The sequence below is a fragment of the Sapajus apella genome, unplaced genomic scaffold (assembly GCF_009761245.1).
Source record: "Sapajus apella isolate SASKATOON/1434 unplaced genomic scaffold, GSC_monkey_1.0 scaffold1, whole genome shotgun sequence".
Classification (NCBI taxonomy): Eukaryota; Metazoa; Chordata; class Mammalia; order Primates; family Cebidae; genus Sapajus; species Sapajus apella.
This window is the reverse complement of record NW_022436941.1, coordinates 68,877,214-68,894,674: the sequence shown is the minus strand read 5'-3', so window position 1 is coordinate 68,894,674 and position 17,461 is coordinate 68,877,214. Positions and strand designations below refer to the sequence as shown.

The window sequence follows — 17,461 nt, the reverse complement described above, 5'->3', positions numbered from 1 at the left end:
AACATTAGCCGGGCATGGTGGCACATGCCTGTAATTCCAGCTACTCAGAAGGTTGAGGCAGGAGAATTGCCTGAACCCAGGAGGCAGAGGGTACGGTGAGCTGAGATCGCGCCATTGCGCTCCAGCCTGGGTAACAAAAGCGAAACTCCATCTCAAAAATAATTAATTAATTAATTAAAATAAATGTAAAGCAGATGAAATGTCTATATGGATGTATTCTGATTTCTTTAGGCTCCCTTTCTACATTAAAAGGTAATTCTTAGAATTAGAGATGGGCAAGTAAGAAAAGTGATTAGTTCTTGCTTGAAAAAAATTTACCTAGAAAACAAATTAATAATGAACCCTCTGCTCAAAGTGACTTTGACCAGGAGATCTGAGATTCATGCTGGGGCTGGTGCCGAGGTCCAGAGAATTAATAAGCTCTTAGCAGCTTCCTCAGCGCCATAAGATCTGGATAGTTAAACATTTAGAAGTTAAGACGTGTTCATATAGGGGTCAAAAAAAAAAAAAGGGAAACAGAAGTTAAAGAGAACTAGAAATTCATTTATTCAAGCCAAAAAACTTCCCCTGATGTTTGATACCATTAGTCATTTTCAAGACTAAATATATAGGAATTCATTAGGATGAAAAAATGGCATCCTAATCAGCAAGAAACACAGCAGAATAAATACTAACTTCCAAATGTATTCCCTAAAAATACCCTTGCTTAATTTCATTTCCTCGGGGTACTCTGCTCGCCACTTAGGTTTTCGTAGATGTGGAGCCCCAGTGGTGAGGCATGCGTTTCTGCACCTAGGTGATCTGGCTTCTGTCCCACCTAGAGCCACGGTTGGAGAGCTTTTCCTTTTCGTAACCTTCCCCTAGGGCTGGTTAGCAGCTTCCACACCTAATCCAATCTAAGGGGTGGACTATTTGGTGAGTTAAGTGCTAGTGGTTTTTAGAATGAGCTAATGTTAAACTAAAGCCCAAAGCCAGTTTCAGGATAAGGAAATCAGGAAACAAAGGAGTTTTAAAGCTGCCTGGCAAGATGAAGATGAAGGTTTTATAATCCTGTTTTGTTTTTTATTGGCAGTGAAATAGGGTCCCTCCCAAGCCACTCTCAGTTTAGTTCAGCAAGCATTTTTTGAAGGCTTAAGGGGTCAGTAGAGGGGAGGGAGGTTACAGCTCCAAGAGGAATCATGTTCCCAAGCACGATCTTACTTTCCAGTAGCAGCTGGCATTGCTTGCCCTGTCCGTCACAAGCTCGTTTCTGATGTGCTACTAGAACTTCAGGCAACTTCAGGATATGAACAGTATACATTTAAGTAAACAGGTTTCTTTCATTTAAATTATCAGTGAACCAGGCCAGGCATCGTGGCTTACACCTGTAATCCTAGTACTTTGGGAGGACAAGGAGGGAGGATAGGTTGAGCCCAGGAGTTTGAGGCTGCAGTGAGCTATGATCTTGCCACTGCACTGTAGCCTGGGTGGCAGAGCAAGACTCTGTCTCAAAAGAAAAGTATCAATGAACCAAATAGTTCTGTTTTGTTTTGTTTTTTTAATTATTATTTGTTTTTTGAGACAGGGCCTCACCCTGTCACCCAGGCTGGAGTAGAGTGGCATGATCACGATTCACTGCAGCCTTGACCGCCTGGGTTCACATGAACCTCCCACCTGAAACTCCCAAGTAACCTGGACTACAGGTGCATGCCACCATGCCCAGTTAATTTTTTATTTTTTGGCTGGGCATGGTGGCTCCCACCTATGATCCTAGCACTTTGGGAGGCCAAGGTGGGTGTATTGCCTGAGCTCAGGAGTTGGAGACCAGACTGGGCAACATGGTGAAACCCCATCTCTACTAAAATACAAAAAAATTAGCCAGGCATGGTGGTGTTGTCCTAGCTGTAGTCCTAGCTATTCAGGAGGCTGAGGCAGGAGAATTGCTTGAACCTAGAGGCAGAGGTTGCAGTGAGCCGAGGTCATGCCACTGCACTCCAGCGTGGGCAAAAGAACAAGACAAATCATTTTTAAATTTTTTATAGAGACAGGGTCTTGCTATGTTGCCCAGGCTGGTCTCAAACATCTGGACTCAAGCAGTCCTCTGGCCTTGGCCTCCCAAAGTGCCAGGATTATAGGCATGAGCCATTGCACCTGACCTAGTTCTGGGTTTGTTTGTTTTTGAGACAGTGTCACCCAGGCTGGAGTGTAGTGGGGCAATCTCAGCTCATTGCCACTCAAGCCATTCTCCTGCCTCAGCCTCATGAGCAGCTGGGATTACAGGCGTACACCACCACACCCAGCTACTTTTTGTATTTTTAGTAGAGACAGCGTTTCATCATGTTGGCCAGGCTGGTCTTGAACTCCTGACATCAAATGACCCACCATCTGCCTCAGCCTCCCAAAGTGCTGGGATTACAGGCATGAGGCGCCTCGCCCAGCCCAGTTCTGGGTTTTAATTGTGGCTTTTCTGCTTAATAGTTATGTGACCTTGGAGAATTTACTTGACCTCTCTGAACCTCAGTTCTGTTTTTATTTTATTTATTTATTTATTTATTTTTGAGATGAAGTCTCAATGTTCTCACCCAGGCTAGAGTGCAATGGCATGATCTCGGATATCTCCTTTCTGTCTGAGACTTCCTCTCTAGGCTATTATTTCATCTTGTGTTCTCTTTCTCTCTTTTGAACACATAATTTTTACTTAAAGGGCCTCTACTAAGAGCTCTGCTGTTTAGAAATCATCGTGACTTCGCTGGGCACGGTGGCTCACACCTGTAATCTGAGAACTTTGGAAGGCCGAAGCAGGTGGATCACCTGAGGTCAGGAGTTCGAGACAAGCCTTACCAATATGGTGAAACATTGTCTCTACTAAATACAAAAAAATTAGCCAGGTGTGGTGGCTTGTGCCTGTAGTCCCAAATACTCAGGAGGCTGAGAATTGCTTGAACCCAGGAGGTAGAGGTTGCAGTGAGCTGAGATTGTGCCACTGCACTCCAGCCTAGGCGACAGAGCAAAACTCCGTCTCAAATAAATAAATAAACTAGCATGACTTAAACCACCATCTCTTGCATCTAGGATTCTAATAGCCCTTTTCAGGGAATCACAGATTAGGAGCACTTGGGCAAGCTGAAGACATCTTCTGCCCTTCCTCTGTGGTCCCAGCAACATCCTCCCTACATTTAAAAATCCAGGCCAGGCATGGTGGCTCATGCCTGTCATCCTAAGAACTTTGGGAGCCGAAGGTGGAGGCAGCAGGATCACTTGAGGCCAGGAGTTCAAGACCAGCCTTGGCAACATAACAAGACCCCTGACTCTTTAAAAAAAAAAAAAAAAAATTAAGCCTAGGCACAGCAGCTCAAACCTGTAATCCCAGCACTTTGGGAGGCCAAGGCAGGCAGATCACTTGCGACCATGAGTTTGAGACCAACCTGAGCAACATGGCAAGACCTAATCTCTACAGAAAATTTAAAAATTAGCCAGATTATCTGGCATGATGGTCCCAGCTACTTGGAAGTCTAAGGTGGGAGGATCGCTTAAGCCCAGGGGTGTGAGGCTGCAGTGAGCTGTGATCATGTCAGTGCACTGCAGCCTGGATGACAGAGCAAGAACTTGTCTCAAAAAAAAAATTTTTTTTTTAATAAATATATTAGCCTGGGTGCAGTGGCTCACACATATAATTCCAGCACTTTGGGAGGCCAAGGCAGGTGGATCACCTGAGGCCAGGAGTTCAAGACCAGCCTGGCCAACATGGCAAAACCCTTTCTCTACTAAAAATACAAAAATTAGCCAGGTATGGTGGCACACGCCTGTATGTAACCCAGCTACCCAGGAGGCTGAGGCATAAGAATTGCTTGAACCCAGGAGGCAGTGGCTGCAGTGAGCTGAGATCACGCCATTGTACTCAGCCTAGGCAACAGAGCGAGACTCCATCTCAAAAAAAAGAAATGAAAATAATATAAAAGTACTGACAATTGGCCAGGCTAAGTGGCTCACACCTGTAATCGAAGCATATGGGAGGCCAAGGCAGGCAGATCATGAGGTCAAGAAATTGAGACCATCCTGGCCAACATGGTGAAACCCCGTCTCTACTAAAAACACAAAAATTAGGCAGGCATGGTGGTGCGTGCCTGTAGTCACAGCTACTCAAGAGGCTGAGGTGAAAGAATCGCTTGAACCCGGGAGGTGGAGGTTGCGGTGAGCTGAGATTGTGCCACTGCACTCTAGCCTGGCAGCAGAGTGAGATTCCGTCTCATTAAAAAAAAAAAAAATACAATCAGGAAGTGTTTCTTTCTGAAAGTGAATTTGCTTGCTTTCCCTCCTCATATAATGAAAACAATGTAACTCATTTCCTTTTGTAATCCACTCAGTGGCTATATGCAATTAAATCATCCCAAATTGCCAGTATCATGACCTTCTCTTTGCATTTAAGTAGACTTGTTCCATTTTTATCCCTGAATTTATTTTGAATTACATTTTTTATTCTTTTATGGTTAGTTGGGGTGTAAATTCTAAATAGGTAAGTTCTTAAGACTGTGTATTTGACATTGCATCAACCACCTTTGACATGTCCACAGTTGGGGCTGGATCGTGTTTTACCTACTGTGTATTACCGTATCCCAAATGTGATTCCCTTACCTATTACGGAAACATTCAGAACAACTTGATGACTATAAAACATGTAATTGTGATGTGAAATGTTAACTCCTGTTTTCACTTTTCTTCTTCTTGTCTTCCTCCCCATTTTCTTCTTCTTTTTTTTTGAGTCAAGGTCTCTCTCTTGCCCAGGCTGGAGTAGAGTAGTGCCTTCACAGCCACTGTAACTTCCACCTCCTGGACCCAAGCAATCCTCCCACCTCAGACTCCAAGACTCCCAAGTAGCTAGAACTACAGGCACACACCACTGCACCTGCCAGATTTTCTTTTTCAAGATGGAGTCTCATTCTGTCGCCAAGCTGGAACAGTGGTGCAATCTCGGCTCACTACTACCTCCACCTCCTGGGCTCAAGCAGTTCTTCTGCCTCAGCCTCCCAAGTAGCTGTGGTTACAGGCACCCACCACCACTCCCAGCTAATTTTTGTATTTTTAGCAGAGACGGGATCTCACCATGTTGTCCAGGCTGGTTTCAAACTCCTGACCTCAAGTGGTCCACCCACCTCGGTCTCCCAAAGTGCTGGGATTACAGGCAGGAGCCACCATGCCTGGCCTTAAATGTTTTATAGAGACAGGGTCTTGCCATGTTGGCCAGGCTGGTCAATAACTCCTGGCCTCATGTGATCCTCCTGCCTCAGCCTCCCAAAGTACTGGGATTATAGGTTTGAGCCACCCTACCTGACCTTCCTCCCCATTTTCTAAATAAATTCAGAGGGGTTTTTTTCTACCTCTATTTATTAATAAATCCTCTTTTTCTCCCTAGCTGCAGTGTGAAATGGCCACCAGTGGTGACAGACAAAGAGAATCAGAAGTTAATTCCAAAGAATTGAGAACAGCAAAAATGAAACCTGAACTACTGAGTGGACACATCCCCCCAGGTCACATTCCAAAACCTATTGTGATGCCCGATTATGTGGCGTAAGTATCAGTCTGACTTCTTTCTCACAGTAGAAGTTGAGGGGCCTCATTTGGGCCTTTCATTTTCCAGCTTGTCTCCATGTTTATACTCTGTGCTTAAAATCATGTATGCAAATAGTTGTTTGTTATCTGAAAGGTGACACATTGAATTGAAGATATAATATGATCAGTAAGGAATAAGCTAAGCTGATCTCCCATTCAGCTTCTTTTAGTGAAACAACTATAACTTTGGTTTACGTTTTTCCCCCAGAAAATACCCTGTGATTCAGACGGATGATGAGCGAGAACGCTATAAAGCTGTGTTCCAAGACCAGTTTTCAGAGTACAAAGAGCTGTCTGCAGAAGTTCAAGCTGTCCTGAGGAAGTTTGATGAGCTGGATGCAGTGATGAGCAGACTGCCACATCATTCAGAAAGCCGGCAGGTTAGTGTGTGCCACTGCCTAGGAGAACCACTGAAATCTAGAGGACGAATAAAATCTGGCTTTTTGTTTTTGTAAGACAGAGGCTCCTTCTGTTGCCAGGCTAGAGTGCAGTGGCACAATCTTGGCTCACTACAACCTCTACCTCCTGGGTTCAAGTGACTCTCCTGCCTCAGCCTCCTGAGTGACTGGGATTATAGGCATGTGCTACCATACCCAGCTAATTTTTTTGTATTTTTAGTGGAGACAGGGTTTCACCATGTTGGCCAGGCTTGTCTCAAACTCCTGGCCTCAAGTGAGCCACCCACCTTGGCCTCCCAAAGTGCTGAGATTACAAGCATGAGCCACTGCTTCTGGCATAAAATCTGGCTTTTAAAAAAAAGTATAACCATTTACATCTGCTTTCCATGTCTAGGAAAGTATTTCAGATCCTCAAGGTGCCTAGTTAAGATAACAGTTCAAATTGTGTAACTTAATATCTTTTGTTTTCGGTTATTAAACAGTATTTTTTCTTTTTTTCACTCTGTGCTTACTCATATTTTATATTCTTATTTAAGTAAAATATAAATTTGCCTAAGATGCATACTGAGTCAGTCAGGGTCCCAAAGGAGACAGGTGGCACATTCAAGCTAGGATAATTTACAAAGGTTTATTCACAAAGGGGAGGGTGGAGTGTAGGGAAGCCATCAGGGGCATTGCATTCCCCTGCTAAGCCAGAGCCCAGCAGTTAGCACCCCAGGCCCGAAGGCAGAGCGCCCAGTGAGTAAGAATAGAGAGCAGATATGGCCGGGCACAATGGCTCATACCTGTAATCCCAACACTTTGAGAGGCCAAGGTGGGCAGGTGGCTTGAGCCCAAGCATTCAAGACCAGCCTGGACAACATGGTAAAACCCCGTCTCTACAAAAAATATAAAAATTAGCCAGGCGTGGTGACATGCACCTATAGTCCCAGCTGCTCAGGAGGCTGAGGTGGGAGGATTGCCTGAGCCTAGGAGGTCAAGGCTGCAGTGAGCCATGATTGTGTCACTGTACTCCAGCCTGGGGGAGAGAGTAAGACCATGTCTCCAAAAAAATAAAAAAGAGCAGATATGAGATATGATGCTACAAACGTGAGCTACCGAGCACACACCAGACTGACAGCTATGATCATGACAAAGAGGAGCACTGGGAATAGAAATGGTTGTTATAGGGGACGTAAGCTTTTTTGTAGTGCTCTTTTTTCCCTCACATTTTTCACATGTTTATATCTCTGACATAGAGATTCCTTATAACCTGTGCCATTTTTTTAGTCAGATATACTCTTTTTTTTTTTTTTTTTGTTGAGACAGAGTCTTGCTCTGTCACCCAGGTTTGAGTGCAGTGATGCAATCTCCGCTCACTGCAGCATCCGCCTCCCAGGTTCAAGCAATCCTTCTGCCTCAGGGTCAGCCTCCCGAATAACTGGGACTATAGGCGCCTACCACCACGCCCAGCTAATTTTTGTATTTTTAGTAGAGATGGGGTTTTGCCATGTTGGCCAGGCTGTTCTTGAACACCTGACCTCAGGTGATCCACCCACCTCAGCCCCGCAAAGTGCTGGTATTATAGGCATGAACCACTGCATCTGGCCCAGATGTACTCTTTTTAGTTGAGATCTCGTTTACATATCATAAATCCACCCTTTTAAAGTGTACAAGTCAGTGAATGTTAGTATAGTTCCAAAGTTGTGCAATCAGCACACTCAAATCCCAGAAGAGTTTCATCACTCCAGCACTTTGGGAGGCCAAGGCAGGAGGATCACTTGAGACCAGCCAGGCCAATGCGATGAAGCACCATCTCTACTAAAAATACAAAAATTAGTTGGGCATGTTGGTGGGCTGAGTAATCTCAGCTACTTGGGAGGCTGAGGCAGAAGAATCGCTTGAACTCAGGAGGTGGACGTTGTAGTGAGCCAAGATTACGCCACTGCAGTCCAGCCTGGGCAACAGAGAGAGACCCTGCCTCAAAAAAAAAAAAAGAGAAAAGAAAAGAAAAAGAAACCCTATACCCATTAGCAGTTATTTCCCATTCCCAGATCTATCCAACCATTGACGACCACTAATCTCCTGTTTGTCTGAATAGATTTGCCTAGTTTGAACATGTCATATAAATCCTTTGTGTCTGGCTTCTTCATTTAGCCTAATGTTTTCAAGTTCATCTGTATTTTAGCATAAGTCAATACTTATTCCTTTTTGTGGTGGAATAATATTCTGCTATATGAATATACCACATTTTGTTTGTCCATTCATCAGGAGATAGACATTTTGGTCATTTCAGCTCATTAGCTAATATAAATAATGCCGCCATAAATATTTGTATAATCTGTCTTTTTAAAAGAGGCTACATTAATCTATTACTTGTATGATTAAATTTTTAAAACACAGCTTTTTAAAACTTAATGTCAGGCCTGGCACGGTGGTGGCTCACGCCTGTAATCCTAGCACTTTGGGAGGCCAAAGTGGGCGGATCATGAGGTCAGGAGATGGAGACCATCCTGGCTAACATGGTGAAACCCAGTCTCCACTAAAAATACAAAAATTTAGCTGGGCATGGTTGCACACGTCTGCATTGAGCTGAGATCCCGCTACTGTACTCCAGCCTGGCGACAGGTCGAGACTCCATCACACACACACACACACACACACACACACACACACACACACACACAAAACTAAATTCAAATTTATGTATGTGAACACACACACACACATATATGAATTTTTTACCCAAGAACCCATATTAATTGAGTGTCTTTGTTTCAACCACAGACTGTTAAATATACATTTAAATCAGTTATCATTATGAGTTAGCTGTATTGCAGTGACATTTTCCTAATCCTGGAGCAATGGAATGGTGTTGGCCAAGAGACGCCAGTACCAGGAAGCAAGAGAAATTCAGCAAATATTGAGGTTGAATGTCAGTACCATTTGGAAAATAAGCAAGGCCCACAGGTCTAAGAAGGGTGGCCTGGTTTAGAGGCTCTCAAAGGAGTGCAGGAAGGCATGAGGCCCCAGGAATCTGGATCAGCACAGGTTGGGAAGAGCAGGCTTGTTGCAGAAAATAATGCAGACAATCCTGACCTGTAATCTTTGAGCCAGCCCCCAGTGGTGTCTGGTTTGTATGCTTTGTATGAATGTACAAGGGCTGCAGCACGCGGTCTGCAGTTGGGAAATCAAGAGGGTCCTGATTATAGTACAGGCTGAGACTTAAGTCTTCCCATGATGTTTCCACACAGTATCAACAATAGTCATTACCTGTGATTTTTAACAAGACAGGGCTTGTAAGTAACCCAAATGGCAGGCCCATGGTTATTATTATCAGGGTATCCTCTAGTCCTTATCTAAAGTAGAAATATACATTGTATCACAAAAGTTAGCTTCTCCTTGGTCACAGGCTGAGCTTTGCCCCGGGCAAGAGTACACAGGCTCATTCATTTTCCCACCAGGTCCCCACGAAGCATGTGAGGCATTTCAAAGCCCATTGAGCCTGTTTGGAGGCACAGTTTCTCTCACAGACATGGTTGTGCACCCTTGAAAAATAGTCACGTGACTTTTCTGAGCCCATAAAATAGAAATATTTACTCCAAATAATCCCTCTGGTCCTCACCACTCCTTAAATTCGGTGACAGACTCTAGATAGATGTTACAGCTCATCTCTGCCTGCGTCTCCAGCACAGCAGTGCTAACCCCAGCAGCAAGTTTATTCCTTGTCCAGGACCTGTTATTACAGATTACAATTAAATCACCAGGTTTATCTTCACTGCTGGCAAGCATTCAAAACACAAATACTCATGATCTTAGTATGTAAAAGAGATTGAAGAATTAAAATAGATTGGGCAAAGGAGCTCATAGCTGTAATCCCCACACTTTGGAGGGGTCAAGGCAGAAAGGTTGCTTGAAGCCAGGAGTTCAAGATGAACTTGAACAACATAGCAAGACCATGTCTACACACAAAAAAATAATAAAAATTAGCAGCTGGGCACAGTGGCTCACGCCTGTAATCCCAGCACTTTGGGAGGCTGAGGCGGACAATTCATGAGTTCCAGAGTTTGAAACCAGCCCGGCTAACATGGTGAAACCCCATCTCTACTAAAAATACAAAAAGTTAGCTGGGCATGGCGGTGGGCACCTGTATTCCCAGCTGCTCGGGAGGCTGAGGCAGGAGAATCACTTGGACCCAGGAGGCAGAGGTTGCCGTCAGCCGAGGTTGCGCCACTGCACTCCAGCCCAGGGGACAGAGTGAGACTCCATCTCAAAAAATGAATAAATTAATTAATAAATAATAAATTAATTAATTAAAATTAAAATTAGCCAGGCCTAATGGTATACCACTATAATCTTAGCTACTTGGGAGGCTGAGACAGGAGGATTACTTGAGCCCAAGAAGTTGAGGTTACAGTGAGCTGTGATCACACCACTGCACTCTAGCTTGGACAACAAAGAAGACCCTGTCCTCCACCCAAAAAAAAAAAAGAAAATATACTGGGAAAAGGGTTTGGATCAGTGATGGAAAAGGTTCTCAGGGCAAGTTTTTATTTTTTTATTTTATTTTATTTATTTATTTTTCCTTTTCTTGTTTTTTGAGATGGAGTCTCGCTCTGTCTCCCAGGCTGGAGTGCAATGGCTTGGTATTGGCTCACTGCAACCTCCACCTCCCAGGTTCAAGCAATTCTCCTGTCTCAGCCTCCTGAGTAGCTAGGATTACAGGCGTGAGCCACCACTCCTGGCTAATTTTTGTGGTTTTAGTAGAGACAGGGTTTCACCCTGTCAGCCCAGCTAGTCTCAAACTTCTGACCTCAGGTGATCCACCCTCCTCGGCCTCCCAAAGTGCTGGGATTACAGGCATAGGGCAAGCTTTTAGAACTATAAATTACTGGCTGGGCATGGTGGCTCACACCTGTAATCCCAGTTTGGGAGGCCAAGGCGGGCGGATCACTTGATGCCAGGAGTTTGAGACCAGCCTGGCCAACATGGTGAAAACCCGTCTCTACTAAAAATACAAAAATTAGCTGGGCATGATGGTGCACACCTGTAGTTCCAGCTTCTTGGGAGACAGGCTCGGGAATAGCTTGAGCCAGGGAGGCAGAGGTTGCAGTGAGTTGAGATTGTGCCACTGCACTCCAGCCTGGGCAACAGAGCGAGACTGTCTCCAAAAAAAGAAAAACAACTCTCAAGTATTATATTTGTTTATTTTTTAGGTTTGCAGTGTCTGACAATCTCTATGCATAGGCTTGCATGGATGAATGAGGGTATAGCTGTAGTAATCTGTTCTCTTTGAATAGACTGTTCAACTCCTTAACAAAGTTCATATTTATTTTAAAACTTAGAATGAAATTACAAGGAACCTAATATTAGCTATTTTCAAAAGTTGCATACTTTCAAACTACTTAATCCCAACACCTAATAACTTGAAAAAGAACTTTCCAAAGGGATAAACTTTCCAAAGGGGATGAACATAATAATAGCAAATGTTGTGGTTATTATGTGGCAAGCGCTTTATAAGGATCATTTCAAATAAGTGAACCTTCTTACAACCCTTTGAGGTTATTATGGTTTTATTTCCATTTTATTAATAAGGAAACTGAGCCTGCCAGCTGTGTGGCCTTGGGCAAGAGGTGTATCCTCCCTAAAGGGCCTGGGGCACGGGTATGTTTGCATGTGGTCAGGGCCCTTTCTCTCTTATGCACTCCTGAGCCTAGCAGATAGTAAGCCCTGAAATATTTGCCTGTGAATTAAATTTTCATGTGTGAACATTTTCATCATTTTCTTGGGTAAAAATTGTGTTTTTTTTGTTCTAATTCTCAGTGTACTTTGAATAATTGTGATTTGAATAAACGTGTGATTTGAATAAATGGAAACTTAATTTAGGTATACAATATATTATTTTAAACTTAGGTATACAATATATTATTTTTAGGAACATGAGAGAATTTCAAGAATCCACGAAGAGTTTAAGAAAAAAAAGAATGTGAGTAAAACAGTTTTCTTCTTCAAACTATATTCTTATTGAGGTACATACATAATTGACAGACTCTAGATTCTGTTAGCTAACATTGTTCCTTTTTGTATTTCATGAGATGCTCCTTTTAAGGGAATGTGGCTGCTAGATGCCATTTCTTGTCATGTCTGTCCTGAATACATTTTGCTGTGGCCTGACTTAGGAACCTAGGGAAATGAGCATTGATCTGGAATTCTCTACCTCTTCCTTCCAAAAGATGAACTTTCTTTATACCTTTCCAAGTCTAACTTAATCTCAAAATCAGTAGAGGTGGCTGGACACTGGCTCACGCCTGTAATCCCAGCACTTTGGGTGGCCAAGGCGAGTGGAACACTTGAGCCCAGCAGGTTGAGACCAGCCTGGGCAACATGGCGAAACCCTGTCTCTACAAAAAAATAAATAAACATTAGCCATGTGGCACAAGCCTGTAGTCCCAGTTACTTGGGAGGCTGAAGTAGGAGGATCACTTGAGCCTGGGAGGCAGAGTGACTGCACTCTAGCCTGGGCAACAAAGTGAAACCCTGTCTCAAAAAAAAAAAAAAAAATTAGTAGAGGCCGGAGAGACCGTTTTGTTTTTTTTTTTTTTTTTGAGACGGAGTTTCACTCATGTTACCCAGGCTGGAGTGCAATGGCACGATCTCGGCTCACCGCAACCTCCACCTCCTGGGTTCGGGCAATTCTCCTGCCTCAGCCTCCTGAGTAGCTGGGATTACAGGCACGCGCCACCATGCCCAGCTAATTTTTTGTATTTTTAGTAGAGACGGGGTTTCACCATGTTGACCAGGATGGTCTCGATCACTTGACCTCGTGATCCACCCGCCTCGGCCTCCCAAAGTGCTGGGATTACAAGCGTGAGCCACCGCGCCCGGCCTGAGACCGTTTATTAATATTTTCTATACTTACTACTTTTTTTTTTTTAGATGAAGTCTCTCTCTGTCGCCCAGGCTGGAGTGCAATGGCATAATCCCAGCTCACTGCAACCTCCACCTCCCGGGTTCAAGCAATTCTTCTGCCTCAGCCACTCGAGTAGCTGGGACTCCAGGCACCTGCCATCACGCCCAGCTAATTTTTGTATTTTTAGTAGAGACGGGGTTTCACCGTATTGGCCAGCCTGGTCTAGAACTCCTGACCTTGTGATCTACCCACCCTGGCCCTCCCAAAGTGCTGGGATTATAGGCATGAGCCACCAAGCCTGGCCCCACTTTTTTTTTTTTTTTTTTAAGAGATGGGGTCTTGCTGTGTTGCCTAGGCTGGCCTTAAAACCCTGGGCTCAAGCAGTCTTCCCACTGCAGCCTCCTGAGTTGCTGGGACTACAGGCACATACCACTGTACCTGGCTTTATTTCCTTTTTTATGTACATCAGACATTAAAATGAAAGCTCTTTGTACTTCTGTTTGGTTTTGCTGTGAACCTAAAACTGCTCTAAAAAGAAATGTACATTTAAAACATCTGTAGAGAGCTTAACTATTAGTCTGAGCTCAGAATCTGCTGTAGAGAATATTGCTGTGTATGATCATTTCCTGGGTGACAATGTATGTTTCTGTGTTTTTCACTGAGAAGCCAGGAGCCAAAGTAATACTTATATTTCTTTTACAGGATCCTACATTTCTGGAAAAAAAAGAACGCTGTGATTACCTAAAGAATAAACTTTCTCACATAAAACAAAGAATTCAAGAATACGATAAAGTAATGAATTGGGATATACAAGGTTATTCTTAGCCCTTTTTTTTTTTTTTTTTTTTTTTTTTTGAGGCAGAGTCTCGTTTTGTCACCCAGGCTGGAGTGCAGTGGTGCAATCTCGGCTCACTGCAACCTCAGCCTCCGGGTTCAAGCGATTCTCCTGCCTTGGCCTCCTGAGTAGATGGGATTACAGGCACACAACACGGCACCCAGCTAATTTTTGTATTTTTAGTAGAGATGGAGTTTCACCATGTTGGTCAGGCTGGGAAACCACTTTTTTTTAAAAAAATAGCAAGTTTACTATTTATTTACTGCCTTTTAAATGCCAGCCTTTGTGGTAGAGAAGTAAGCAATTCCTGAATCAGCTTCCAGTTGGTTTAACCAGTATGCAACATTAAAGATTTTACTCCGACATTTTAAAACAAATTCAAATGTACTAAGGGCCTTTACTAAGAATGGAACAATTCCTGTGTTCAGCTGTGACCAATTTCATATTTGTCCATCTCATTTAAATGTGTCATCATTTTAGAGATCATATCCTGGCAGCATGATGGGCAAGTGGACTGCCAGTTCTGGTGCGACTTTCCTTTTTAACTCAGGCAGTTTCCTAGGATTTTTCTAGGACAAATTTCTCTTCCTATAGAAATTCCTCAGGGATTTCTAAAGGATTTTTCTAAGGGTAAATGGGTGATATTTTTCAAAGATTTCATTTATTCCCTTGAATAGTGTTTGAATCCCAGATCAACATTTTCAAACATTGTGATCTTGGGGAAATTGTTTAATCTCTCTGTGCCTGTTTCCTCTTCCATAGAATGGGGCCAATAATAGTCCCTTCCCCATAGAGTTGTTATGAGGATTAAAAGAATCACTAATATAGTAAGGACTATATTAGTGTTTGTGAAATCTACAGAAGTGTTTGTGAAATGAATAAATTATAAAGAATGAGTCTCGTGGCCGGGCGCGGTGGCTCAAGCCTGTAATCCCAGCACTTTGGGAGGCTGAGGCAGGTGGATCACGAGGTCAAGAGATCGAGACCATCCTGGTCAACATGGTGAAACCCCATCTCTACTAAAAATACAAAAAATTAGCTGGGCATGGTGGTGCGTGCCTGTAATCCCAGCTACTCAGGAGGCTGAGGCAGGAGAATTGCCTGAACCCAGGAGGCGGAGGTTGCAGTGAGCCGAGATCGCGCCATTGCACTCTAGCCTGGGTAACATGAGTGAAACTCCGTCTCAAAAAAATAAAAATAAAAATAAAAATAAAAGAATGAGTCTCAAGAAGAGGTCCTTAATGAGTAAGCCCAACCTACTTAACCAAAGGCCCAAGTGTCTGGTGCCTTTCTTTTTTGCAGTGTTAACTCGTGGCCTTAGCCTGATGCTTCCCTGTGGCTCTGTGGCCCCCTGGGGTTCCACGTGGCCTTCCTGTCTTTCATCAGTGTGACTGTACATCTCTCCATCTCCCTGTAGTCCAGCCTGCCCTGGACTCATTGAATTGTATGAATGGTATTGCCTTTCTCTTCCCTTTGGGCATCCACACTACAGTCTCACATGATATGATGTAGCATTTCCTTGAAACCTCCCTTTGAATTTTTGGGAGGCTTCATCTTTTTTTTTTTTGAGATGGAGTTTCACTCTTGTTGCCCAGGCTGGAGTGCAATGGTGTAATCTCAGCTCACTGCAACCTCTGCCTCCCGGGTTCAAGCAGCTCTCCTGCCTCCTGAGTAGCTGGGATTACAGGTGCCCGCCACCACACCCAGCTAATTTTTCATATTTTTAGTAGAGACAGGGTTTCGCCATGTTGGCCAGGCTGGTCTCAAACTCCTGACCTCAAGTGATCTACCTGCCTCGGCCTCCCAAAGTGCTGGGATTCAGGCGTGAGCCACTGCGCCTGGCAGGGATGCTTCATCTTTCTAAGCATTATCCTGGCTTTGGAATTTATTCATGAGAAATGTTTTATTTTTGTTAGTATGAACAATAAACTGCCTTTAAAACATTTTTTTAAAAAACAAAATCATTCTTCTTGGATTTTATTCAGCAGCATCTAGTATGTAGATAAATTCCCAGGTGTAGCGTTTCAGCTTCTGCCTAATGTAGCTGCCTTTCAAACGATTAACGTTCAAAAAGTTTTCTAAAGTGATGAAACCAAAGAAAAGCATGTGGAAAAGCAGAAGCTTAGGAAGTTATGGCCACTGAATGCACTTGCTAGTTTTTGTCAGTGAAATCTTTATGCATTCATTGTTCATATTTTAATTCCATGGCTTCCCAGACTGTGCATCAGGCTGGGCTGTGTCTGAAGGGGTGACACCTAGGGAAGCGTGAGACCCTTCATGGGAACCCCCCAAATGGAAAAACTTCACTTTCTCTTTTATGTATTGATCCCTGTGTTAACATTTTACTTAAGAAGAGCAACAGTGAGGCCAGGCGCGGTGACTCATGCCTGTAATCCCAGCATTTTGGGAGGCCAAGGTGAGCGGGTCACAAGGTCAAGAGATCAAGACCATCCTGGCCAACGTGGTGAAACCCTGTCTCTACTAAAAATACAAAAAATTAGCTGGGCGTGGTGGCACGCTCCTGTAGTTCCAGCTACTCAGGAGGCTGAGGCAGGAAAATCGCTTTAATCCGGGAGGTGGAAGTTGCAGTGAGTCGAGATTGCACTGCTGCACTCCAGCCTGGCGAAAGAGCGAGACTCTGTCTCAAAAAAAAAAAAAAAAAAAAAAAAAAGAGCACCAGTGCTTTAAAAAAAAAAAAGAAGTAAAATACTACCATTTTGATAGACTATAAAGAGTTAGATTCCTGTTGAAGTATTAAGGAAGTTGAACATTGTGAAACTTGTAAAATAAAGTTTATAACTGTAAATGTTAATCTTTGAAAATCCAATGCTGTAACACTGATTTGTAAATGTTGTGGTCAATCCCTAGGTGTATTAAAGTTTCAGCCAGCTGTCGTGTGTGTGCCCTTTATGTTTGCCTTCCTAGCATTCCTGTGTTCACTGTGCATGTTCTTGAAAATATTTTCACTTATCAGAAAATAAACTGGAAAGTCATTGAAAACCTGTAGGTCACGATGCTCAGGTGACTCACCGTTTCCCCTTCCCCCATTATTTGCAAGAATTCAAAGTCAAGGCCACCGTGTACAACAAACTGAGTGGCTCAAAACAATCAAAATGTATTGTCTCACAGACCTGCAGCCGAGAAGGCTGGAAGCAAGGCGTCGGCAGGACGTGCTCCCTTGAAAGCCTGTAGGGGAGTCCTCTTCCAGCTTCTGATGGTTTGCTGGCAATCTTGAGCATTCGTTGGCTTGTAGATGCACCTTTCCAGTCCTCCATTCTCACACGGCCTTCTCCCTGTCTTTTTGGCCATACCAGTCATAGGAATGAGAGGCCCACCTTCTCCAGCACGACCTCCTGTCAACTAATTACATTTGCTAGGATGCTATTTCTAGATAAGGTCACATTCTGAGGTACTGGAGGTTAGGAACTTCAGCGTTACCTTTTGAGAGGCCACCGTTTAGCCTGTAATAGCTACCTTTGGCAACTTACAAGATTCAGAAGGAAAAATACTTTCCTGTACATTTCCTTTCTTCCATATGATTTTTTCTTTTATTATTTAAGATGGAGTCTCGGCCGGGCACGGTGGCTCAAGCCTGTAATCCCAGCACTTTGGGAGGCCGAGGCGGGTGGATCACGAGGTCAAGAGATCGAGACCATCCTGGTCAACATGGTGAAACCCCGTCTCTACCAAAAATACAAAAAATTAGCTGGGCATGGTGGCGCATGCCTGTAATCCCAGCTACTCAGGAGGCTG

At 43.7% G+C, this 17,461-nt stretch overlaps 1 protein-coding gene across 3 annotated transcripts in view; it reads left to right on the top strand.

The window, feature by feature from the left end:
- MARVELD2 (MARVEL domain containing 2) overlaps positions 1–14,609 on the top strand; it is a 33,337-nt gene extending 18,728 nt beyond the window's left edge. For all 3 annotated transcript variants that reach the window (XM_032279051.1, XM_032279059.1, XM_032279061.1), the window contains exons 4-7: positions 5,390–5,544; positions 5,795–5,966; positions 11,899–11,949; positions 13,576–14,609. In XM_032279051.1, the coding sequence (XP_032134942.1) occupies positions 5,390–5,544; positions 5,795–5,966; positions 11,899–11,949; positions 13,576–13,698 (501 nt within the window). In that variant the 3' untranslated portion in view covers positions 13,699–14,609. The remainder of the gene's footprint in view (positions 1–5,389; positions 5,545–5,794; positions 5,967–11,898; positions 11,950–13,575) is intronic.
- The last annotated feature ends 2,852 nt before the right edge of the window (positions 14,610–17,461 follow it).